The sequence below is a fragment of the Sarcophilus harrisii genome, chromosome 1 (genome assembly GCF_902635505.1).
Source record: "Sarcophilus harrisii chromosome 1, mSarHar1.11, whole genome shotgun sequence".
In the NCBI taxonomy this organism is placed as follows: domain Eukaryota; kingdom Metazoa; phylum Chordata; class Mammalia; order Dasyuromorphia; family Dasyuridae; genus Sarcophilus; species Sarcophilus harrisii.
Genome location: NC_045426.1, coordinates 477,097,341 through 477,124,498, shown reverse-complemented (window position 1 = coordinate 477,124,498; position 27,158 = coordinate 477,097,341). Strand labels below are relative to the sequence as shown.

The 27,158-nt window shown below is 32.9% G+C and overlaps 1 protein-coding gene across 26 annotated transcripts in view; it reads left to right on the top strand.

Moving 5' to 3' along the window:
* DTNA (dystrobrevin alpha) overlaps positions 1–27,158 on the top strand; it is a 472,577-nt gene that overhangs the window by 395,075 nt on the left and 50,344 nt on the right. For 15 of the 26 annotated variants that reach the window (XM_031946436.1, XM_031946432.1, XM_031946435.1 and 12 more), the window contains 4 exons: positions 7,390–7,467; positions 8,007–8,099; positions 18,997–19,084; positions 23,394–23,491. In XM_031946436.1, coding sequence (XP_031802296.1) covers positions 7,390–7,467; positions 8,007–8,099; positions 18,997–19,084; positions 23,394–23,491 — 357 coding nt within the window. The remainder of the gene's footprint in view (positions 1–7,389; positions 7,468–8,006; positions 8,100–18,996; positions 19,085–23,393; positions 23,492–27,158) is intronic. The other 11 variants (XM_031946445.1, XM_031946448.1, XM_031946449.1 and 8 more) reach the window with 3 other exon arrangements.

Sequence of the window (27,158 nt, the reverse complement as noted above, 5' to 3'; positions counted from 1 at the left end):
CACAACTGAACCACACACACATATACACACACATACACACACACACACACACACACACACACACACACACACACACACCTTTTGCAATAAGTACCACAAAGCATCTTTTTTTGTGTCACAACACTTTTTCAAAATTATTTTGACCTTTTGGTGCTAGCATAAATGATAAGGAGTTGACATGGCCTGAAGCCAATTTTTATTAACCCTTCCAATTCTTTGGAGTTAAAGCATTCTTAGTTTTCAGTTTTCAGTGCTAGCCAGTTGTGAAGAAGGCACTGAGATGTTGGGCTGTTGTTTTGCCTCCAAAGTGAAATGATTCATTAATAGGCTTTATTTGTGTTTCTTTCCCATTCTTGTCACTAAGCAAGAAGTTATTTTTGCTGTTATTCACTGTGAAACCAGGCTTTACCCATTCTGCCAACTAAACATTAGATGTCTTAGGATTTACATTATTTCAGTGACAGTACATTTGCCATCATGATATAAACAAGGAAAGTAAAAGATTTTCTTTATGTGTAATTACATATCACTTACCTGTAAGGATTTCTCTAAATCTGATGTAGCCTATTGAGATAGCTAATTTGCATCTTATATGAGAATTCTCTCATTCTTCCTTCCTGTCTTCACTTTAGTGATTAACACTAAGTCCAGTCCTCCTGATCTATATCTTGCCACTGGACCTAGATGGTTCCGGAGAAGAAAGTGAGACAAGTGAACATACAGAGGGCTCCCTCACTTACATCCAATTCACTTGTATGTCATGGCATCACATCCATGTCATGGTCCTCCTCTTTGAGAATGAAGAACAAACAAAAGCAAAACTACTAACTTTATTTCCACTAAGGGAGAGCTAGGTGGGGTAGTTAATAAAGTACTTGGCCTAAAACCAGGATCACTTTTCCCAAGTCCTAATCTGACCTCAGAAATCTATTTGCTTTGTGGCTTAACCTTTTTATCCTCAGTTTCCTGATTTTTAGAGCTGGAGAAGGAGATGAAAAACTATGCCAGTATCTTTACCAAGGAAATCTCAAATGAGGTCACAAAGAGTTGGATATAACTGAATAACAACATTCCCATAAAATCACAAGTGAAACATTTTTCATATTAGGTCTTATAAATTTAGCTTTCCCCCCTAAAATTAGTTTTTTTTTCCTCCTAAATAATTTCAAGTTAAAAGTCTGTGCCTTCCTTTCAGAAAAAAGATAAGATTTTGAGTCAACATTGAAAATCAACTTAAATTTTCCCCACCATTATATTCACTTTACACTCTCTCTTTAGCATATAGTATGAATTGTCTGAGTAAATACAATCATTTTGGTAAATTCTATTATAAAATGCACCAGAGAATATGAATATGTTATAATTTTAACTTAAAATGGAGAGAAATCATATTTTAACTTCAGCTATTGCCTACATTAAAAACTTAATACATAATTAAAACCACAAGTCCGCTATCTACCCTGTATAGCTAACAACCTTTTCTTAGCTTCAAATGCTTTAGTTGTAAGCTAAAACTTGAAGGGGCAGCTAGGTGGCACAGTGAATAGAGTGCTGGACCTGGAGTCAGGAATACTCATCTTCCTGAATTAAAATCTGGCCTAGCTGTGTGACCTGGGTAAATCAATTAATCCTGCTTGTCTCAGCTTCCTCATCTGTAAAATGAGCTAAAGAAGGCAAAGGCAAACCAATCTAATATCTTTGCCAAGGAAACTCGAAATGGGGTCAAGAAGAGTTGGACATGGCTGAAAAACAACTGAACAAGAACTTTCATGTACACATATAAATTATTTCTTGGTAATATGACTACTAACAATTATAATAATTCAGTAAATTCTGCTGTTATGCAATGGAAAATACTTTGGTAAATTTAGTTTTTTGAATAGGCATACAAGTTGATTTTGCATTTCTAGCTTACTGTGGAGTCAGAATACTTGTGATGTTAGGCTGAATTAATTTGAGCTGGCTTCTCAGTATTAACTCTAACAATATTTAATACATTATGATTTGTTTGTGGCAAGCATTTTAAAATTTAAAATCCAAAGTACTTAAACCAGAAAAAAGTAGGAGGAGCAAAAAACCTTTAGAATTGTTTTTGAACACCACCCCCCAGTTTTTTTCAAAAGTTTCTTCTCTGCAGATGAAAAGCATTGGAATGTTATCATATTGCACAATCTTTGTTTTATTTAAATTAATTTGTTAACATCAGGGTCTGAATACACATAGACATATTATATTTATCTGAATAAGCACAAAATTTATTCTTTTCTGAAAGTTAAGTATGTCAACTTTACCTAACCAATTTTTGCTGATATCCAATGGTGTTCTTTCAGCTAGGTTCATCATATATTTAATAACCTATAAAAAATTAAATCCATAATTATGTTCAAGTACATTTTCTAATCATTAAGATATTCATCATTCCACACTGCATTTTATACTTTGCTTTTCATAGCTGTTCCTCTCAGATACTTTAATCCAAGTTTTTCATATAACATCCAATAAATAATATTCTTTTCAATTGGAATATTTTAAAACATATTCTGCACATAAACAAAAAGGTTAGGATGTATGTGTATGAATTGTTGTTCCTTTGAGTTCCCAAGTCCTTCACAATAAAAAAAGGAAATAAAAGAGAAAGAAAGAAAAGAAAGAAAGAAAGAAAGAGAGTCATATTTCACAGCTTGGTGGAGTTGAGGAGAGGAATGTTAAGTAAATACACAGAATATTTATATTTCTGCCATTATAGAATTCAGTACTGCTAATTTTTGAAGATACTTCCATTATGCAATATGTCTCTTACATTTTTCATTGAACAACACACATGTGTATAAACATTTTCCATAATATACCTAGAAGGAATAGAGTGTGAATGACCCCATGCCTAATGATGAAAATTGCTATATGGAAGGATGTGCTGAGGACAAAGGGAACAAAGGGAACCTACATGGATATATGTGTATGTATGCATATATGCACACACATACATTTATATGTATAAGGGTTGAACAGTGGAAATTTAGAAAGAAAAACAGATTTTTGAATCAGGGGACATGGGTTTAAATCCCAGCTTTGCTACTATCTGTTTGACCTAGGACAAGCTATTTATTTTCTGAGTTTCAGCTTACTCATCCATAAAGTGCAGTAATTGGACTTCTTGGTTTCTAAAGTTCTTTCCAGATCTAGATCCATGACATCATCAATATTTGACTATAATAAGTAAAAAAGAAAGGAGAGACTTGAATCACTGCCATAGGATGGAAATGAAAATGAGGGAAAGACTTAAGAGATTTGTGCTAGAATTGATATAACTTCAAAACTATTAGATAAGAGATGTGAAAGAGAACAAGGGGCCAATGATAACTGAGGTTTTTGTTTGTAATGTTGTTGTTGTTTGTTTGTAATGTAGAATACATTTTCCTAAAGATTCCATGTTAATAATTGTAGTTAGATTCCCACCCAGATCTCAAAAACATATCCAACTTATAAGATGCCTTAAGTATAGTATTAGGTTTTAGTGGTTTGATATTATTTAACCCCCACATATATCATTTAACCCCCCATATATAACATTTTTCTATGTAAAAATGCATTCATTATGGCATGTTGGGATTTCAGACAACTATCTTCACTCCTGCAATCCTAACACTAAATCTAAACTCTTCAAATTCCTATTTCTCTTCTGGGTCTAAGCCACTGGTGGTGGTTCCCATAGCTTGGACTTGAGTTCTAATAGGTTAGGATGTGGAGGATGGGAGCTCATGAAGATGGAGGAAGAGGAAAGCTGCAGGAGATTTGGACTTTCACTAAATGGTCCACTTATTTCCTTTTCCACTTGTAATATCATCTGACTAGGCTTTCTCTCCTTTTTTTGCCAATTGCTATAAAGTGTTATGCTGAAAAAAGTATTAGATTAGAGACAATAGGTTTTGGTTCAAATACTCATTCTGATGCTAACAATCTGTATGACCTTATTTAACCTCAGTTTCTTCTTCTATAAAACAAAAGGGTCTGACTAGATAGTCTCTAAGTTCCCCTCCATTTCCAAATCTATGATCTTAATAATAGTTTTAAATCTTCTCTCCTATTCTTTCCCCATTCCTGAGGCAAGTACATAATCTCATTTTTAAAATAATAGCTTTTTTGTTTTCAAAATACATGCAAGGATAGTTTTCAACATTCACTCCTGCAAAATTCCATATTCCAAATTTTTATTCTTTCCTTCCCCTCATCCCCTGCCCTAGATGCCAAATAATCCAATATATGTTAAACATGTGCATTCGTTTATACATACTCCCACATTTATCAGCGCAGTCTTTTTAAAGTTTTTAAAGGTTTTTCATTTTTGTTTTTTTTAACCAGCAGCAGTAGATTAACGTTTGATATAAAAATAAAGGCAGTAAGTGGCACAGTGACTAGAGCATTGCATCTAGAGTCAGGAAGACCGGCATTCAAATTCAATTCAAATTCAAACTTCAGATACTTGGTACCTATGTGAAATTGGGCAAGTCACTTAATCCTGTTTGCCTCCATAAAGTAAGCCGAAGAAGGAAATGGCAAACTCTTCCAGTATTTTTGCCAAAGAAAGCCCAGACTGGTCATGAAGAGTCAGACATGACTGAAATGACTAAACAATATAAAAAGAAAATTGTCTTTGTTCTCAAACAAGCTCAGCTCAGCTCAACCCCCTTGTAATCTTACTGTAGATATTCCTGAATCCCCATCCCTGCCACAGCCAGCCTTGCTGGTCAATTAATTCAGAAGAATGAACTGTGGGAATGTGGATATCCTAAGCAGTTATACTTTAGTGAATTAAAGAGAAGGAAGGGGAGAAAGAAGAGAAATCCCAAGCATGGAAAAAAGAAATTTCTATGATCTTTGATTCATACAGAAGGAATTGGGATATAGTATATACTTAAAGCAAGGGGCAGCTAGGGAGAGTGCTAGGCCTGGAGTCAGGAAGATTTATCTTTATCTTTTTTCTTAGAAAAGTTTTAGTGTAGATGCTCATTCATTTTATCTGAGATTTAGGTGGGGAAAGAGGAAAAAATATGATGATTCTGTCATATCAACTTTGAGCTTTTCAGAAAATAAAATGGGATAGGAGGTGGGAAGGGACAGTTAGGATTGAGAGTAGGATGGAAAGGACTAGGAAAGGAGAACAGAGGGATAAAAGAGAGCATAATAGAGAGCAAGTCATTTTACTTATTTAGAAAATAAAGGTAAAAACTTTAAACAGAAGCTTAAAAGGAAATTAAGTGATTTGTACAGCTAGAAAGGATCTGAAAAATATTCAAACCCAACTCCTCTTAATAGCACTCTTTCATATCCAGTCTTAGAAGTGACCCTTTGAACATAAGGAAAAAATAATTCAAGCCACCAACATAAGAATGCAGCCCCAAACTCACTCTTTCCCATAAACACAAATCTAGCCTCACAGTTTCACCAATTATCTTGCTACTTACTGTCATTTCATATCAGTTGCCAGGTGATGGTAATAAATTTCTAGTGCATTATTGATCCTCCAATTTTAAAGCACTCTTTATCAGTTAATTACTAACCAACCCAGATGTTAGAAGCAAGTGTATCTTTAATTTCATACAGTACATTTCTTTAGTTTGGAATGAAGATGGAAATAAAGTCCAAATTTCCAGGGGAAGAAGACAGAAGAAAAAGTAGATAAATTATTTAACTAGAAAAGCAATAATTGGCCTACTGAAGAGTATTTTGAATAGTCTTCAGAGATCCTGGAGTAGATCAAATACAAACACAGTTTGAGTAAAAGCTATGGTAAAACTCCATGATTTATGGGGAGAGCTCATGAATAAAAAGTTTCATTGAATGAAGCTGTATTCCTCAACATTGTCCAGTGTTGGTCAAAAAGTCTGTGCTTTGGGCATCATTGTAATATGTCTCTGAAAACCCCATGTGTGATTAGCTTGTTACAGACCACTTATAAGTAAAGATTAAGTGTTTGGGTTTTTTTTTTTACCCTATCCTGGCAGGCATGAGGGCCTCAGTTGGAGAGAAAAATCAATATGCTCATTGGGACAGAAGGTTTTCTAAAACATTAATCTAATTTAATAGTCAATTATGTTTTACTGGGATTGCACTTTTTAAGTAAATGGATACCGCATCCTATGTAGAAGATATGTTCCTCTAAACATTGCATGAAATCAAAATTTTAATAAATTAAATTAGATTTTAAATTTTCTAAGAAACTTTGATATCTCTTTATAAAGTGATAATTCTGTTGTTAAATAAACTCCTAATGTATGTTTACAAGTGAAAATATTTTAGTGTTTAGTTTTCTTAAAATAAGGTACATTTATAATCATAAAGTCAATTAGAATTGGTCATAAAAAGAGTTGAGGATTTCACACTATTTTATGTGGCAAATTCTGTGTGAATATTAATTTGATTAAGCATTCAGGGACTTTTTAAAAAGATGTAGTTAAATTATGCATGTTAACCTCATTAATGAATCAGACAAGATTGGACAAGAGTTTGCCTTTGTTCCATCCATGTAAAAGAATGATTTTTAATAATAATAATAATAAAAAGCACAAGGTTACTATTTAACCGGCTTATGAGCATGTTGCTTATAAACACTTTATCAAAATCATTTACATATTAAGAATTAATGTGTTCTTTACCAATGAATGTTGTTCATTAAAAACAGATCTGGCAAGACCTCTAATTGGCAGTTTCATTAGTCATTAATTTGAATTATTCTGATTGTAGTATAAAGTAATAAAAGTACATTTCTTTAACAGTATCCTATAATTCATTTTTTACACTTATTAAGAACGACCTACCTTTATAATTAATGCAAATTCATAAGATTTTTTCTACTTCATGAAGCCACCTAAACAGTGCTAGAAAATAGACCTAAAAATGGATTCTTTTTTAATAGCAACTATCTATTTTGATAGTGTTCAATGGATTAATAATGATAGGTTTTTATTTTTACTACTATAGTCAGATTTAACATAAGGACAAAGAATATGCTCTCAGATATGAAGAAATTAATTGACATGGTTGTAACATCATAGTTGAGACTCTGTCAGCCCAGGAAATTACAGGCAATCTATAATAGAGAATTTATGGTACTTGAGGAAGGCATACTTTAAATTTCTAGTAGGCCCACTGAATGAATGGATGTGTGGGTGGGTTAGTTGAAAGATCAATGAATGAATGGTTTCTTTTCTGAGTTTGAATGGGTCTGTTTCTATACCAAGTTAAACTGTGCAGTTACCTGAAGTCTTGTCCTTAACATTTAAATCTAATAAAAGCAATTTGTCTACAGATATGGTCCTATGTCACCTATTTCTATTCTTGAATGCTTATCAGTGCTGACACTCTTCTTAGCTTTCCCATCTCATTAACTAGCTCTCCTCACAAGAACAATGAAGTAGAGCAGAGCAAACTGCTGGCTAGGGCTGCTCCAATTTTTCTGAAAGGCAAAGGGTAAGTTAAAGACATGGTGTGTTGGCATTTTATATTAACACAACTAAAAATAAGGTTTTCTTTTTTATTATTTCATGCTCTTAATATCTTTTTTTTGATTCAGAGCAACAGTTTCATTGTAATCCAATTAACCACATTAAGTAGATGTTTCAACTAATGTACTTAAACATCTGTGTGTGTGTTTGATTCTCAGGCCATGATTTTTGTTACTTCAGTACTTGAGCTTAAGCTCTTGATTTGATATTCTAAAGAATAACTAATCTTTGCCTGGAATTTTTTTCAAAGCTTTACAGTAGAAAGAAACTAACTTTAATCATTGTGGTTTGGAGCTAAAGTAAATCAGGTTGTTTTTGAAACAGTTTAATTAAAATAAATTTTTTATAAATTAGTAAAAGGGAAATGAAAATGTCAGTATTAAGTTTAGTGTTTTTCTTCTCCTCACCTGCACCCTCAAGAAAATTATTCACTATTTTTTCCTGATTGCCATAAATTTCTCTCTGCTTCTCCTGACTACACCCTTTGCTCCCACCCCATTTCAGGTTACACTACAGCCTGGATGTTGCAGACAGGCTAGCTGATGAACATGTTCTCATCGGGTTGTATGTCAACATGCTTCAGAGCAACCCCTCACGGTTAGTGCAGGTTTGGCCCCTGGGCATCAAAGCTTAATTTGAAGGAGAGGGAACTACCTAGTTGACAACATTATGTTTCAATGTGGTATCAAAAGAGCAGTCCCCAAATCAACTAGATAAGAAAAAATACACATGTACATAATATATGTATATATGTTATACACATATATAATTAAAAGAACTATGATTATTTGCTTGATGTCTTTGAGTATCAGTGTAAGTGATTAATTATACCATTGTAAAGACAAGGAGTATGGTTATACTTGCTTTCTAGCTAAGAATTACCTACCATACAGATGGATTCATGGTTTTTGGATGGAAAACAGTCATTTAGTGCTTTCCTGAAAGTCATCATCCTGGAATTTAGTTTATTCTAAGGACATTGCTCTTTCTGGTAGATTAAAGGATAATGTTTCATTTAAGTTATGATTAAAGTGAAAAGGAGGAAAATAACACTGTTAACTAGAAAATTGTTTATGCAAGTTTGAGAGAAATATATTCTATTAAATCATTAAGACTTTATTCAGACTTCAGGGACTTAAGAATTAGCATGTAATTCTTGTGCAGTGAACACTGTACAGTAATACAATTCTACAATCATTAAAAAAAAACAATTCAAATATACTAGAAATGTAAGGGATAATCACAGGTATGATTCTAAAACTTATTAGTAAAGGAACTTTTACCTCCTCCATGTCCAACCAGGAGTGTCCATCCTTTCTTAGGTAATCTGGTGATCCCTGTTCCCATGGATTCACCATATTGATGCTGAACTTATTAGCACAGGCACCTGATCAATTTAGGCTACTGCAATTTAGAACTCCTAAAGGTCATGAGACTTGACAGCCTCAATCTTCCTTTTGATTAGTATTGTAAACATATGCCACTACACCCAACTCAACAAACATTTTCATTATATGCCTACTGTGGGACCTGGAGTCCCAAAGACCTGCATCCAAATTCCACCTTTGTCATTTAATGACTTTGAAACTGTGCAAAATAAATGATAATGACAAAATTATGGCAGTGCTTCTCAAAGTATGTCCAGGAAACCAGGAAGCCCCTTTCAAGGAGTTTTGTGAGATCAAAATTATATTAATAATACTAATGTTATTTTAATTTCTTATACAATAAATATTAATAGACCTGACCCACACAAATAAAAACTCTTTGGGAGTAGAGTGGCTTAATGATTTTTAAGCACATAAAAAGATCCCAAATCCATCTTGTTTACAGATAAGATTTTTCTATTTCATGAAAGATGATGAGAACATAAAATTTTTAAATCATCCAATATCTGACTGGTCTCAATGAATTTATAAGAAAATTACAAGAAGACTTCATATTTTTGTTTTAATTGTCTCAGAGTTTATATTAATTTATTATTTATACAAGTTATGTGAGAAAAATAGTAGTCTCATTCCCATCCCAGTAACATTTATCCTGGCTAAAAACTGAAGAAAAATCTAACATTTCTAAATATATAGATCTATTAGCAAATTCATTAATTAAGCTTATTTACTTTTCTGCTGTCAAATATAATAACTTCTTTCTTTGAACTCTGGGTTTCTTAATTATAGTTATGACTGTGCATCAGTAAGAGGTAATGTGCTTGGACTTCATAATGGATTATGAATTGCACTTTGTGTGTGAAGAGACAGAAGGCAGGAATTAGACCTAATTTCATTATTTCAGGGAACTCCTTGCAAAAAGGAAGTCAGCATCTGCTCTGCAACTTATCATGTCCAAGAGTTGCTGAGGGCACTGAGAAATTAAATAATTTCCCTAGTGTGACTCAGTCAGTATATGTCACAGGCAAGACTTAAATACAACTCTTCTTGACATCAAGGCCAGCTCTCCATCCTTTTTATACTGTGATGCCTCTTGTAGTTTCCCATAAATTTTATATTTATTTCAGCTGGACTATATTGCCTTTATTTTCTCCTTAATCACTCACCATCTGGCTCTGTTCCTTTATTCTGCTAGAATTTCCACTTGCAGAAATCAGTAACATTCATTTTGTCAAACTAAAAGGGCTTTTCTTCATTTCTGGACATTTTGTGTCTTAAACCATCTCACTTCTTAAAATTCTTCTTCTAGCTTCTAGTTCTACCTATCCAATTGCTCCTTCTCTGCCTCCTATTCATCCTCTGACCTCTTTTGACTTGGTTCAGTCCTCTTGTTTTCGCTCTTCTCTTTCTAAAGGATATCCTTCAGAAATCCACCCCCTTTTTACTGCCTCAGCTCCCATCTCTATGCATATGATTCCTAAAATTATCTCTACATCCAGAGTTTTGCTGGCAGCAGCCTGATCAACATTTTCACTTGGTCTTCTTCCTCTTATTTAAATGAGGCATCAAAATAGCATACAAGTAGAGGTGACATCAAACAGTATATTTGAAGCCAGATGTATCATCAACAGCCATTAATAATCTTTCCCCTCCAACTCTTGCATTTTGTTACAGATACTACCATTCTCTAGGGCACCTACTGCAATATTTGACTGTTTTCCACCTATTTTTGCTGTATTCAATCAGGTATCAAGTCTTATCAATTTATCACTAAGGAGGTCACTCAAATTCATCTCTTTCTCTATACTCCTTTGGTCACCACCCTCGTCTTGGACATCATTTCTTCATGTATGGATTATAGCAATAGTCTACTACATCATGTCCTGGCTTCCAGTTTCTTCCCTCACTAAACTATGCTATACTCTCTCCCACCATTTTCCTACAATACCTCTTTATCATAATTCCTTTTTTGCAATAGTGTCTTCCCTCTTCTGGATTCCACTGAATTCGATTTGGCCAAATATATATGAAGTCCAAACACCTTCATGTCATCCAAAATCTTATCTTGATTATCAGATATTTCCTTCTACATCTTAGAGTACCTCACCCAGGACATGCCATTCCATCTCCATGCCTTTCCTCATTCTGCTTTCTCTATTTCTCCTCTCTTTCCATCCATACCCTACTTACATTTCACAGCCAACTGTGTCACCTAATCTGTCAAACTTACTCTCAACTATTTTAGATGCTTCTGAGAATTCTCCCAGATATTAACTATAATTATTTCATAATTATTTGTTTTGTGTCCCTAAAAAGGTTATAAGTTCATTATATATCTCATAGTGCCAATACAATGCTGGACACATCTCAAATTTGTTGGATTTAGTTGAATTTCTTAGTAGAAGTCCCTGGCTCACTCATTACTAATTTTGCATAACAATAGTTTTACAGACTCAAATATTTTGAAATTTTGATTATAGTTTTTCTTATGCTAATAAATGCTTTCTCTTCCTAATAGATATCTATGACGGGTTAGTATTTATCAATTTGCTAATTGTTATTACTTGTTTACAGATATTAACCTAAGGTCTTCAATTATAATAACATCTTACATTTGAATTATTTCATACATCTCAAAGTGCTTTCATATATTTCCTTATTAATCAGCCTGTCAAAACTTTTAAAGGAAGGAGTTGACATTAATTTAATTTCTGGTATATTTGGTGATATGTTAATTTACAGAAATTATTTTGACACATAAAAATTTTATCTCATCTTCAAACATGTATTTTGGCCACAGATGAATTTCTTTGTGAAGACAATGTGATAGTCTCCTTTTATCCACAACTTCAAGTGAATCCCAAGTACTTCAACCATTTCTTGGCCCTTTTCTTAATTAAAATAACAACCTTTTTCTAAATTGCTGAAGGAAAAAAAAACTGTCATGCTCAGACTTTTTTCACTAGCTGCTGCTTAATCACAGTGACTTCATGGTCACATAAGGACATAAAACTGTCTATAAATGTACTACCCTTCCATGTGGAGATAGCCATATGTTGCTTCTGAAGAAAACCAAAAATAGAATTAAAAATTATTAAATGAGGCAGGCTCTGTTCAAAAAAGATATCCTTCATATTTTCTGTGGATTTTATCTTCTCTTTTAATTCTTCCATTTTCTCTTCCCAATATTGTTTTGACTCATCCTTTCTACAAGCATACATTGCTAAGTCTTATATGTATATAAACATAAGCTATAGATTTTTTTTTCATTTTCTCTTTACCCTCTTCTCATAGTTTTGAAAAAAAATGAACTTTGAAACCTAGTAAAGATATTTGTGTATCAGAGATTTGAAAGTATTATAATGATCTATTCTCCCTCACCACCCTTATTTTTACCTTTAACTTTCTCTCTTTGACAATAGCTCTCACCTCTTTGGGAAGGGAAAAAAAACACAGTTTAAAACTTATTTTCCAAGGAGTTTCCTTAGTCTGGGTTGAATGGATTCCAATCATTGCATTTCTTAGTATCTCAATATTAAGTACTAAAGCAGTTGGGTGCTGCAGCTTGACCTATCAGGAAAACCTGAGTTCAAACCTCACTTACTAGTTGTGTAATCCTGGGCAAGACAATAGCCTCTTGCCTCAGGTTTGCTCAACTGTAAAGTAGGAATAACAACAGCACCTTACTCCCAGAGTTGTCCATAGGATAAAGTGAGATAATATTTTAAAAGCACTTAGAATTAGTAGCAGGCACACAGTAAACACTGTATAAATGCTAACTAATAATATTTATTCCTCTTAAATTAAGTTCATTTATACTTGTTCAATGCTGTTCAGCAGGTATTTTTGAGGCATTTTATAGATTAATGTTTCAACTTCTTTCCTCTTTTATCCATCAAATGCTAAATTAAGATCAGGAACTGGGCCTCCTGCTTATTAAATCTTTTATCACAACACTTTATGCTCTGCACACAAAGACCCAAGAAGTATATAAAGCAAGAAGCATGATAGAATTTACTAAGGTAGTAGTGTGACAGTGTGCCTAATGGCTAGAGAGATGAACAGAGAGTCAGAAAGATTACCTTTCAAGTTCTGTCTTTTCCACATATTTGTTACTGACCCTCAAAAACTCCTATATTCTCTCAGGTATCTTCATCATCATCATCACAATGCATGTTGTTTTATAATAATATCAAATCATTCCAAAAGCAAAATATCATTATAGTGATGATAATAACAATGATTGTCTATTATTATTATTATTAATCATCATCATCATCATCATATGGGCTGTTCCCTATGTAATAAGCTTAAGAATATAAACCTGTACTAAGACTTTTGGAGTATCCTGCATTATAACATAATATATCATTGTAATTCTTATTATAATGTATATGTATATATTCCTTTAAAGGTTTATAAAGCATTTTACACATGCTATCTCATTTGATCCTCCCACCTATCCAATGAGTAGGTATTTTTATTAACCTCATTTTATGATAGATATTAGTGAGGCAAAGAGAGTTAATGTGGCTGCCCAGGGTAACACAACTGGTAAGTTTCTGACACAGGATTTGAACTCAGGCCTTCCAAATCAAATGCTCTAACCACTATATCATCTAACTTCTATAAATTACAAAGAAATGGCTGAATATATTCCTTCATGTCTGCATCAATGAAATCCCGTCTACCTAGGAGATGAATGCTCCTTGTATTCTTTGCTCTTGTATTGTGTTTCATTTATGTTTTTTGCAAATACTTAGCACAGTCTTTACCTAAGCTTATATTTGCAACCATATTATTCTTTATCTTGTCAAATTTTTTGTGTATTATAACATTACTAGATATCTGGGCCACATTTACAGCTGGTATAGCCCATGATTCTGTTTTCAATAGTTAAAACCTTTTTTAAAAAAATTTCCACTTTAAAGAAAATGGTTAGAAATCTCCATATTTTAAAATGTCTCTTTATTAATGGAATTAAAGTATATATTCTGTAATATAAGATACCAGTCAGGGGGTGAGAAGCAGTGAAAATCCTTGTTATTTTCAGCCAGTTTCATATTGTACAACGAATAGCATATAACTATTAGGGTATTTTAAAATTAGAAATGGCATCAAAAATTCATAGATGTTACAAGTTTGACTTTAATTGTTCTTAATTAGCTAAGAAATTTGATTGCCTTATGTAGTTTTGACATTCTCAGCTTTAGCAGCCAAACCAATCATGAATTTTAAACTTATATAGAGAGTAAAAGTTGTAAGAGAAAGAAAAGCACTTCTACCTCTTCACCAGAAAGTGTAGAATATTTTTATCACATATGTATTAGGTATCTTAATACTTGTACACATTATCATTAAAAATTCTAGTCATTTAAAAGGGAAGAATCACATGCATGTATGTATATATGTAATTATATATATGTAGTATGTATATGTGTATTTGTGTGCATATGGACATCTTTATGTACCTTATGTAAACTGAAATGAAAATGTGGGAGCTGTTTCACAATCTGTTCTATTTAACTATTCACTTTTGGTACATGTTTAAAAGACCTCCCCTTTTTTATATGAACAAGTACTGGGTCTCCCTATCTTGCCTAGGTTGGAAATCCAGCAGTCTCTCACAAAACCCAGTTGCAGGAGCTTTAACCTGCTCTGTTTCCACCTTGGCTGGTTCACCCCTCTTTAGGCATCCTGTTAGTCCTCTACTCTTAGAAGCTCACCTTATTGGTGCCAGAAAGCGTGAACATCCAATCATCTTTTTTTAACATGGAAAAAATTAATATTATTTTTTTCTTAAATTTTGAGTTCCAAATCCTCTCCTTCCTATCTGCCACTCCCCCAACCTGTGTGATCCTAAGTCATTTTATACCGTTTGCCTCAGTTTCCTCATCTGTGAAATGAGTTGGAGAAGGAAATGGCAGTATCTTTGCCAAGGAAACTACAAAAAAAAAAACCCAAAGAGTTGGAAACAAAGGAAAATAATATCATATTGATATTGATTAATCATATTGATTACATATGTAAATATATATGTAAAGTCAAACAAAACATATTTCTACAACTAGCCGTCTTGCAAAAGAAAACAAATATACACAAAACAGGAAAGATAAAGAAAAATTTTTAAATATGCCTCAGGCTGTTATTCAGAGTTCCTCAGTTCTCTTTTTGAAGGCAGATCGCATTTTTCATCATAGATCCTTTGGAATTGTCTTGGATCATTATCTAGCCAAATTTTTCATAGTTGATCATCATTACAATATTGCTATTACTATGTGCAATGTGATTTCCTGGCTTTGCTCACTTCACTCTGCATTGATTCATATAGCCCTTCCCAGATTTTTCTAAAACCATCCCCCTCATCATTTCATACAGCACAATAGTATTCCATTATAATCATATACCATAATTTGTTCAGCATTTCCCAATGGATGGCCATCTTTTTTATTTCTAATCTTTGCTATCACAAAAAAGCTGCTATAAATATTTTTATACAAATAGATTATTTTCCCTTTCTTTGATATCTTTGCATAGCTAATCATCTTTAGCTGAATTTTAGCTTAATGGTTCTAAGCTCAAATGATCTGCCTGCCTCAGTTTTCCTAGTAGCAGTAGCAAATTTGAGGTATATGTTACTATATAATATGGTTGGAAAGTTCGAAGATTTAGAGTATCAAAAGACTCGGATTCTGGCCCTTTCCTTTGCTACTAAGTCTCCTTACTACCTTGGTAACTATAAATAAGTCAACTTACCTTTTGAGTCCCAATATTTTTATTTGGTGTCAGGGAGGGGGGAGTTTACAAATTTATATATTACTACCTAATACAGATATTATGAAAAAATGGCTTTGTAAATTTTGTAAAAACTCTATATAACTATGGTGCAGTTTGCTATAATAAATAAATTACTGGTCATGGAATCAGGAGCCCTGAATTCATATTCTACTTCTATCACTATCAATTAAATAAGCATTTATTAAATATCTTCTGTATGCCAGGAACTCTGCTATTTGCTGAAGCTAAAAGTACAAAGAATAAAAAAATCTCTGTTCATAAGGATCCTATATTTTAATGTAAGAAACAATGAAATACATGTAAAAATATATTTAAAATTAGAGGGGCAGCAAGTTAGTATAGTGGATAGAGCACCAGCCCTGAAGTCAGGAGGACCTGAGTTCAAATTTGACCTCAGACACTTAACACTTCCTACCTGTGTGACCCTGGGCAAGTCACTTAACCCCAATTGCCTCAGCAAAAAAAAAAAAAATTAGGGCAGTCTGCTAGGCGGCACAGTAGAGAAAATAACAGGTCTGGAGTCAGAAAGACCTGAATTCAAATTTGACCTCAAGAATACTTGCTACCTGTGTTATCCTGAGTAAGTCATTTTATACCGTTTGCCTTAATTTCCTCATCTGTGAAATGAGTTGGAGAAGGAAATGGCAAACCACTGCAGTATCTTTGCCAAGGAAACTACAAAAAAAAACCCCAAAGAGTTGGAAACAAAGCATGACTTTCTACACATCACTTAACTTCTCTGGATGTCAGTTTTCTCATCTATAAAATGTGGGGATAAGTTTATATGGTCTTTAAAGTCCTCTATAGTTCTAAAATTATTATCTCATTTCTAAAATGTTAGGTAGTAACATTGTAAGATGTTAGCCTTCCACGTGGCATTTTAATATGGGCTCCTGAGAAGCAAAAAGGATTTAAGACCCAAATAAATTATTATTTCAAGGTAGAATTTCAAATATCTTTACAGCATATAGGAGAGTACCAAATGGGCATGCGGGCCTCCTTGAAATCAGTTTAGAATTTACATTCACTGGATCCTGATTTAGCCACTTACTGCTTCTCTGTCCTGAGACAATAGTTTCTGTTCTCTGAACCTCACTTTACTGAGCTGTAAAATAAGAGAGTTGGACTAAGTGACCTCCAATTTCTTCAAGTTCTTATTCTATGATCTTATGACCCAGGACCCACAGCCTCAACATTGAAAGAGTATTCTGAGAAGAGGTTTCTCCATGGTATAAGTATGAAAGAACATGGTAGTGTAACCTGACATCTTTTTGTGTTGTTCAATTATTTTAGTCATGTCTGATTCTTTGTGACTCCGTTTATGGGGATGAGTGGGGAAGTTCATGACAAAGATATTGGAGAAGTTTGATATTTCCTTCTCTATCTCATTTTACAGGTGAGAAAACTGAGACAACCAGGGTTAAATGATTTGTTCAGGGTCACAAAACTAATAAGTGTTTGAGACTGGATTTTAATTTAGTTTGACTCCAAATCCCACACTCTGTTCCATTTATACTATGTTAGCTGCCTACCTGAAATCTTTGCTTTTTTGAATTATTAATTTAATTTAATTAAAAATATAATTTAGCAGATAGTGGTTTGGTTGCAGCAACTTAAATTTCCTAAAATTTCAATCTTGCAGCAGCATGCTGTTGGTTAATCAGACAAAAGAGAGAATGAAACATTTATTCAGTGATGAATTTCTGCCCTCTCTCAAACACTCACACTCTCTCTCTCTCTCTCTCTCTCTCTCTCTGCCTCTCTCTCTCTCTCTGTCTGTCTCTCTCTCTTTCTCTCCCCCTCCCTCTCTTTTTCTCTCCCTCTCTCTCCCTCCCTTTCCTCTTCCCTCTCTCTTCTTCCCCCCTCCCCTCTCTCTCTCACCACAGTCTTTCCTGCAACAACCATTTAATCCAACTAAGCTGGTTTCCAGGTCTTACTGATTATAGTTCAGATATAAATAACTAGAGATAAACAAAGTGCAGGAATCAGTGTTTATTTTAATGATTTAGGTATTATTGGCTATTCATTTACAACCATTTGTAATTGGGGCAGTGAAATAATGGAATTTATTACAGGATGCTTCATTTACCCTTGTACATGTATAATTTGAACATATTGAAGTCACAGATGTGGACTCATAAATCCTGTGTGCACACAAAGAGGTGATCTATCACTTCACCCTTAAGTTCATTCAGTTGTGGTAATGTTGGGGAGCAAGAAAATATGAATTATAGCCTTTTAGATATAATTCCATAATTTTAAGTCTTAGATTGATGGATGTGTTTTTTTAAATAACCTTCATTTTTATTTATACTTGCTTGTTAGTAATGAATCCCTTTAATCTTCAAAATTTGAAAATTCTTTGATAAAGTGACTTCTGACAGTCATTCATTATGAATCTGTGTTGTGTCCTGCTTTCTAGAGCCTCCAATTTGGAGTGACAAAATGTACCATTGCTTTCTAGAGCTCCCACAGCAGGGTGATTAAAATATTGTGTCCTGTTTTCTAAAGCCCCCAAGTTGGGGTGACAAAACATACTGAGAGAGCTTGTTTTCCACTATATAGATAGCTAGATATAGAGTCAAGAAAACCTGACTTACAACTAGGTTCTGAACATATTATCATGGGCAATTCATTTAACTCTTTTGAGTCTCAGTGCCCTCACCTGTCAAATGAGGATAATACTATTTATTGCAGCTCCTTCAGAAACTTACTAGTTGTGATAAATCACTTAACTTATATCTGCCTCAGTTTCCTCATATGTAAAATGGGGATAATAATTGCCTTTACCTCCCTGGAAGATATGAAGATAAAATGAGAGAATAAAATGTTTTCCAAACCTTAAAACAATATATAAATACTAGCTGTCATCAGCATTATTATTATAACATAAGATAATATATGCGGCAAGAATGGGAATCTGACATCACCTGAAATTTTCCCATTGTTGATGAGCTCCAGTCCTATAATTCCCAGTCTTGTGAAAGGGAATGCAGAATTGATTAAATTTGCCTAATTCCATTCAGTAATGAAATTAGTGAGATTTGTCCTTCATCAAGAGAGGTAATCAAAATGGTCACTTTGGCATACAAGTTCTTAGCTATAGGATGAGATTGAACAAAGGCAAAGATTTTAAGTCTTCTTGCTTCTGGCTTTTAGAATATTCTGTGGAATTAAACTAACATAATTTTCTGTAATTGATTTGTATTCTGCAGTGGAGAAAAAATGAAGTAGCAAATAACTCTTACAGCAAGATAAAATGTTTCTTTACTGGACTAACTATATCCTCCATCTCCTATTTTGAACAGCATGCTTGACAGCCCAAACCGTCTGGATGAAGAACACAGATTGATTGCCAGATATGCAGCAAGACTGGCAGCAGAGACATCCTCATCTGTAAGTTTTCCTTAAGGGAAATCGTCTTCAATGATTCTTGAGGAAGTTCTGGGCAACTACCAGACTTTTTCCTTCCATTTCACATTTAGAGGTTATCTTATTATAACTCTTGTTTTCAATATAAAGTTTTATTCTTACTAATTTATTAATTTTTTAAAGATTTTTTATACCTTAGCAAAAATTACATTTACATATAATTTTAAAATGGACTAGTGCTTACTATCTTTTTCAGTTAGTCAATAAGCATTTAATATTAAGTACCTTCTGTGGGTTAGAAGAATGATAGGGATTTTAAGATCCCATCCAATTCTAAATTTATGATGCTGTAATAAACTAGACAATATCACTCAGTGATTCAGCTGAGAATTAGAATTAAGACCAAAAGTTTATCAGTGTCTTTTCACACCCATCCCTCATACACTATTTGGACCTGGCCAAAATCAAATCCAAAACACAACACTTGTAGAAAAAACATTGTTTTTTTTTTTTTTCTATTTGTAGAATTGGAAAAAAGGTAGTAAAGGTAATACTGATTGGACATCTCTCCAACAGAAAGAATTAAAATCAATCTGGCACTTTATTCAAAATGCAAATGTGTGAAATAGAGGATGTCTTTGGACTTTGGATTGTTGGGAGGTACATGGCATCTTCATTTGTTTTTTATTATTCTCAGACATCATAGCTATCAGAAACAACTTCAGAGCATTCTCATTAATGATCTTGGACGGGAGCAATATAACGACCCAAAGCATTAATCCTGGCACTTCTTCACAATTCAGTGTATTGACCATGGCATTGTCAGATTTTCATGACTGAGAGGAATTAAAAGCTAAAAATGTATTTTTTTTTTTCAAAATAAAACTCAGTGGACTAGAGGTAGCATTGAAGTGTGTAAAAAATCAAATAGCATGAATAAGGTCAATCTCATTACAGTCTTCTAGCTCATCACATCTCAGAAGAAAAAGGAGCAGGGATGAAGATTAAATCAAAAAGACTTCAGCACTGAGTGTCCGGAATACCATTTCTGTTAGATGACTAATGCTCAGTGGGGTCAATTGGAAGGACAAACTCATACAAGCTTCTTAGCAAATGCCTTGCCCAGTTAGTTTTCTATTTAGTATTGATCCATATATTTGTTTTACTGTAAGTAGCTTTTATAGAAAGGAAGCAGTGGGTGGAAAAAGTGGTTCCTATTCTTCCAACCCTTACTCTAAGACACCCATTGCCAGCCCCTAATACTCCAGAACACTCCACTTCCCTGACTCAATTTACACCATATTTGTAGTAGATCAGCCAAAGAGAATATTTCACCTCACCCCTATCCCTGCTACAAATCCAGCTGCTTTGTAAATTCTCTAACAATTCTAGTAGCTGAATAATTAAAAAGACTAATGGAGACAAAATTTAGCTTAATGACAGGAAAAAAAATATTTCATAACAATTAGAACTGTCTAAAAATGGAACATTCTCAAGAGTAGTAGGTTTCCCTCTCCTTAGAGCAGAGGCATGGTAACCACTTATTGCTTATGTTTTAATAAGATTTCCTTTCAGGTAGAAATTGAACAAAATGGTAACTAATATACCTTCCAAGGTATCAAATTCTGTGATTCAGTAAGAGATCATAGATTAAAAAGAAACATGAGGTTGGAAAGGTAACTTAACAACTCATTTACTTGAGTATACTTTCTTTCCTTTACACATTTAAATCTTCCCAGGCCATGTTTTTACCTTATTTCTCCATGCTCCTTGTCTCTGATAGAGCCGTAAGGAAAAGTCTAAGGTTTTGCCTCAATAAGAAAAGAAAATTATAGTTCAAGTATGCGGCAATAAAACTAGTCAATTCAAGGAAGATTTTAGTTAATATAATTTTTTGGCATTATTCCAGTCAAGAATGGGAAGCTCTATCACATGAATCCAGATGCGCCCTTTGAATTCATTTTCATCTACCCTATAAAATAAGAAGAAAGATGTGAAATCCCCATTTGTTTATAGTTATAAAAATACAGTAAGATTTAAAAATTTATTTTAAAAATTACATTTCTATAAATATACTAAATATTTTACAAGATAGGGATTTGCCCCTGTCTTCTTTGAAGTTAATTTCCTTCTTTGTTACTATGTATTGATTTATACACTCATGTGCAAAGGAAAGAAAAAGGGATAAAGGAGATAAGAAGGGAGGAAAAGACAGAGACATACAGATAGATTGTCTTTCTATATATCTCTCTGGATACAGATTATCTTTGTGTATATTATCTTATTTTGGGTCTGTTTTGCTCTGGTTTTGTCTTTCCTTAAATAGTTCTTATTCTTTGTGTTCATAGCCATATGTTTTGCTTTCTCTGTGTATTTCCCTCTCCTCATTTTCTCTACTCTCTCTTTCTATCTTTTAAACTTGAATCTAAGGGCACTGATGTCAAAATCTAATAGAAGAGAGACCACCAATCCATATATAAGAATCCTTAAGGGCAACATATTGACTTAGGTTTAAAAAATATTATTATTTATGTTTTATTATATTTTTATTTATTTTGTTAAAAAATTTCCCAATAACATTTTAATCTGATTCAGGCCACATTTGAGAGTATTGAAGGACACAGGCCGCATGTTTGACATTTCTGCTCTAAGTAGTCTAAGATTATAGTTCAGGAGAAGCCCTTCCCAGATAAACTTTAATTTTAATCATCTCCTCTGAGGTAATCTACAATTTATCGTAATTGTCTTTTTGTATATAATTGTTGGTATGTTGCCTCATAAGATTGCTCCTAGAGGAAAAGCCATAGTTTTTGTGTCACCAATGTTTAGCAAGGTGCCTGCCACACTGTGGGTGTTTAATAAATGCTTATTGACTTAACTGGAGTGATCTTTATATTAGAAGATAGAAACCATATCAAAGTCTCTTTTTTTCCAGGATGATATGTCTTGATAGAGGGTGTTTTCTCACCTAAAACTCTCTGTCTTAATGAAGTCACAGATCTAGCTCCTGTCCTTATGTCTACTTATTAGTCTTTCTTTTCTCCATTCTTAAATTTCAGACATATATATATTTTTTCACATACTTACATGTATACATACTTTATATTTATTTCCCTTTTTAAAAGAAAAATTGAATTAAGTTGTTTTTATTTATGTGGTCATCAGTTGATATTACTTTTCTGATTCATAAGGCTCTGAGAGTAACTAAAGTTCCCCATACCTGGTATAAAGGAAATAATTGATTGATTATATTCACTTTTTAATTCTTATTTTTATGTGGTTTATGGTATAACTATTCAATGAGTTTATCCAACTAGTTCATTTCTCTACCCATTGCTAGAGATTATAGAGCAGAAAACAAGCATTGAAAACCTCAGCTGGCTTAGATAGGGAAATTCATCATTTACATACAAAATCTTCACAGGAAAATACTATTATATATCCATTGGAATAAATAATAATAAAACTATTAAATGTTACTAATGTTAGCAATATTATAGTTTAATATTTGTAAAGTTCTTTACTCTCAATATTTTCCCCTTTTAAAAAAACTTGCACTCTCAACACCTAGCATAATTTGTAGCAAGTACACAGTAGGTATTAAATAAGTAGTTATTAATTGATTAAATCCTGTTTGGCAGACAACATAAGTATTATAATCTTATTTTATATAAATTTATATATATATAAATTATATATAGTCATATATAATTTATAGATATAGGTATTATAATCTTACTTTCTATAGACAAAAATGAGGCTTAAAAAAATAAAAATGTTTTCTCTATGATCACACAACTACCATTAGAAGTGTCTAATTTTTAAAATCAAGTCTTGCACTTAAATATAAATACATATTCTCTGTAATTATTATAATAATTATAGCATTTATGTTTGGCATTAAGATTTTCAAAGCCTTTTATATTATTTTTATTTATTACATATCAATAGGTACATATAAATATAGATAAACTTAGAACAGCCCTATGTTGTAAGTAATATTGTTTTCTTCATTTTGAGAATGAGGAAACTGAGTCTGGAACAGAATTCTAATTTGTGTTTCTGACTCTGTCTGACGTTCTGTCAACTCTGACACCTGGCTCTCAATAAATATTTACTACTTAGCTCTAAGTCCAAAATTCTTCCAACTATATCAGCTTATTTTATTTTATTTTGTTGATTTCCCATTTGGTTTTCATAAAAAGTATACCTTTTCCACACATCTCAGCATAACTTACAAAGATTTTATTGAGATTCTTCAGGGAAGATTCACTGTGATGGACATGGTTTTGTATTCTCTAATATTAAATATTTCATATCATGTCTTTTACAGCAGCCTAGTCAGCAAAGGGGTGCTTCTGATATCTCTTTCACCATTGATGCAAATAAACAACAAAGGCAGCTGATTGCAGAACTTGAAAACAAGAACAGGTAAGAGCTTTTAAGCCATATTGGCATTTTGTTCTTACTGTATCATTATTCATTTAGATTGTATTTTAAAATCCTTACCTATCTTCTCCTATCAGTTATCACTCTTAAGAGAAGAAGAAGTATTCCTTATTATTAATGAAAGTTGTTTACTAAATTGTGAAAAACTAGTTTTATGAAGCTATGTGATAAAGTTTTGCTTTTATATGAATTTTTCAAATATTTTATTGTTAATATTTAATGAATGTTTTAAGTTTCTAGTCAAATCATGATCTTTCTCACTCACTTTTGCTAAATCCATCAGTTTCCCAGGCCCAAGTTTTTACTTTTCTTCCAACCTAGTCTCAATTCAGTGCCATTTCTGTTTTGTTTAGTTTTATTTTTAATGAAAAAAACTCTATTACCTCTCCCTCACATCTCCTTTTGCCCTTTAAAAAAAGAAATATGAAATTCTTATTACAAATTTGTATAATCAAGGAAAGGGCATCTAAGTGGCATAGGAGATAGAGTGCTATATCTGAAGTATCTTCCTGAGTGCTGGCTTCAGACACTTAGTAGCTGTGTCAGCTAACCTTCCTAGATTGCAATTTCCTTATCTATAAAATGAAAGGGCTGGACTAGATGAGTTCTTGTTCCTCCAATTCTAGATCAGTGATTCTATAATATAATTAATATTACATTGCTTGCCTTCTCAGTGAGTGGGAAAGGGGTTAGAAAGAGGAAAAAACATTTAGACCTCAAATTTAAAAAAGATAAATGTTTAAAATGAATAAATAATTTTATAGTAACTTTTTGTCATTTTCCCATTTTTAAATGTAGTAGTTTATAAAGGTGATTGGCCCTTATATCTTTCTTTTCTACATTCTCTTCTTTGATTTTATCTTCTTCCAAAGCTAGACAACATAACTGGATTAGCAACATAGAGGGCACTCGCTAAGAAGTTGATTGATTGATTAAACTTGGCTAACTTGTATGTCATATCTCAGCAATGGCTTTCTTGGTAAAGTTACCACAAAGAAAATCAGAGGGAATGGAGTTCAATATTCAATTTCTGGAACTGAAAGATAAGAGGGCCTCCATGTAGCATTAACATCCTGATAAAATCATTAACACCACAGGTTAATATTCATTTGATTAATTTAATAGCAATGGAAATATAAATAATTAGAAATGCATAAATTATATTTGATATATTATTTGATTCATATTCTTTGTAAATATTTTTAAACCATTGAACTTGTTATTAGCTCAATCTAAAACCTTTAGTAATAACCTGGTCTTTCCATATTTTATCTTATGTTATTTTTTATAATTTTTCTTTTTAATTCCTTCAGTGTGTTTACTATCCATTTTGTTATAATTTGAGTAAATGTTAGTATTGTCTCTGGTTCTGTTCATGGTGTGGTTCAATGTTTTCCTTTTGGCATTTTGACTTTAATCATTTTTGGTCTATTATACAAACAGAAACTCAGACACACAGAGTTTTTTTTTGAGACTTTTTAATAATTTTATTTCTTTGGGTCATTTCTATTTTTGAAAGTGATATTAAGCTTTTCCTATTGCTTGTTTTTGTTTTCTTGGAAATGATGAAACTTCTATGTTTTAGAATATTTATTTTGACTGTAATTTTAAGAGTTTATAAAATATCAAAATCCAGACCTATTCAATTCCTTAGCAATGATTTTTAATACTTCACATATAAGTTACTTTACCTCATTCCATGTTTTTCTAGAATAGTACCAACATTCAGTACTAAGTAAGCATATGCTGCAGATTAGCTGAATGGACCATAAGCTTTTGCTACTGGATCAAAGCAAAAGTACCCTCACACACATTAGTTTTAATATTCATTTGTTCAGGCCTAAAATGAAACTGGAAACTTCTTGCCTACAGGTTTTGGATTACAAATTCTGAGTAAATAATAGGATCGTGAGATAATAAATTTAAAACTGGAAGAGACCTTGGAGGCCTCTTATCTATTAATTCCTTCATTTTACAGATAAAGAATGTGAGCCCCAGAGAAATGACTTGCTGGAGGTTACAAAAGTACTAAGTATCCAAACCAGGAATCCAATTTCTGTCCAAATTCAAACCTCGGTATATTTTTCTCTAAAGTCAGTCAGTCGACAAGCATTTATTAAGTGCTTATTATGTGTCAGGCACTGTGCTAAGTTAAACAAATTTTACTATTTTGATGATTTTTTTTTAATTTCCCTAAAAGAATGCACTTTGGTCCTTAAATATATAGACTCTCATCATTAAATGTTCTTTGGTGAGTATAGGATTAGCTTCATAATGTAAGACTATGACTGCTTGACCACAAGAATTTTTCTTGCCTCTGGAGAGATGTAGCCACATCAAAATTGGAATATAAGAGCAATTTAGTTATACACGGTAACCCTCAATTTACGTAGCTCTGGGAACAAGAATTTTACAATACAGAAGAAGGGCTGTAAGGAATTTAACAGTAAATAGTTAACCAAATAGAATTTTCCTACTTTTTGTTGATGGTACACAATCCTCCCACTCACTTATTCTTGAGCTCAAATCTCAAACTCATTTTTTCCTTCTCACTCACTGCTCCATATATCAGTCATTTGCCAAGATGTCTTCTTTCTGTACCAAAAAAATCTATCTTCCATCTTGTCCCCCGTCTTCAATAATAACTAATTTTATATAGTCCTTTAGGATTTGAAAAGTGCTTGACACTTCATGAGCTCATTCAGGTTTCAAATGAACACCAAGAAAAATGGAAGAGCCTTCAGTAGACATCTGATCCATCCTATACATGAAAGGAATCTTTACTTAATCTATCTGATAAGTCAGAAACTATTTGAAGATCTTTACCCCCCTGTTTTGAGACAGCCCATTCTACTTTGTATTTTTTTCATGATTCAATTCTTTTCCAGTTTCAAATTCACCCCTTTCTTCCTCCACTAAGAAGGCAAAAAAATACCTTCTTTACACGAAATCATGCAAAACAAATTTCCACATTAACCCTGTTCTGGAAAAGAAAAAAAGCAAGAAAAAAAAAAAAAAGAGAGAGAAAATATATGCTTCAATCTGCTTACTTAATCCATCAGTTCTCTGTTTTTAGGTGAATCACATTTTTTCATTATGAATCCTTTGGAATTGTGTTAGGTCATCATGATCATCAATTACTATGTCTTTCACAGTCAATTATAATTACAATAGTGCTGTTACTGACTAAATGGTTTCCCTGGTTCTCACTTTACTTTGCATCAGTTTATACATGTCTTTTCAGGTTTCTCTGAAACCATCCCTTTCATCATGTTTTACAACACAAAAGTATTCCATCACAATTATATATCATTCAACCATTCTTCAATTGATGGGAATCCCCTCAATTTCCAATTTTACATTGCAAAAAACTCCTATAAATATTTTTGTCCATGTGGATCCTTCTCCTCTTTTTTTGATCTCTTTGGGGTATAGAATTAGTAATAGAATTGCTGGGTCAAAAGATATGAACAGTCCAATAGCTTTTTTAGCACATTCTACTTTAAGACAAGGCAAATAGGTGGCTAATTAGAAAAAGCAAAAGACTCTTCTTCTTGAATTCAAATCTGGCCTCAGACACTTATTAGCTGTGTGACCCTGGGCAAGTCACTTAACTTCACCTCAGTTTCCTTAGCTATCAAATGAGCTA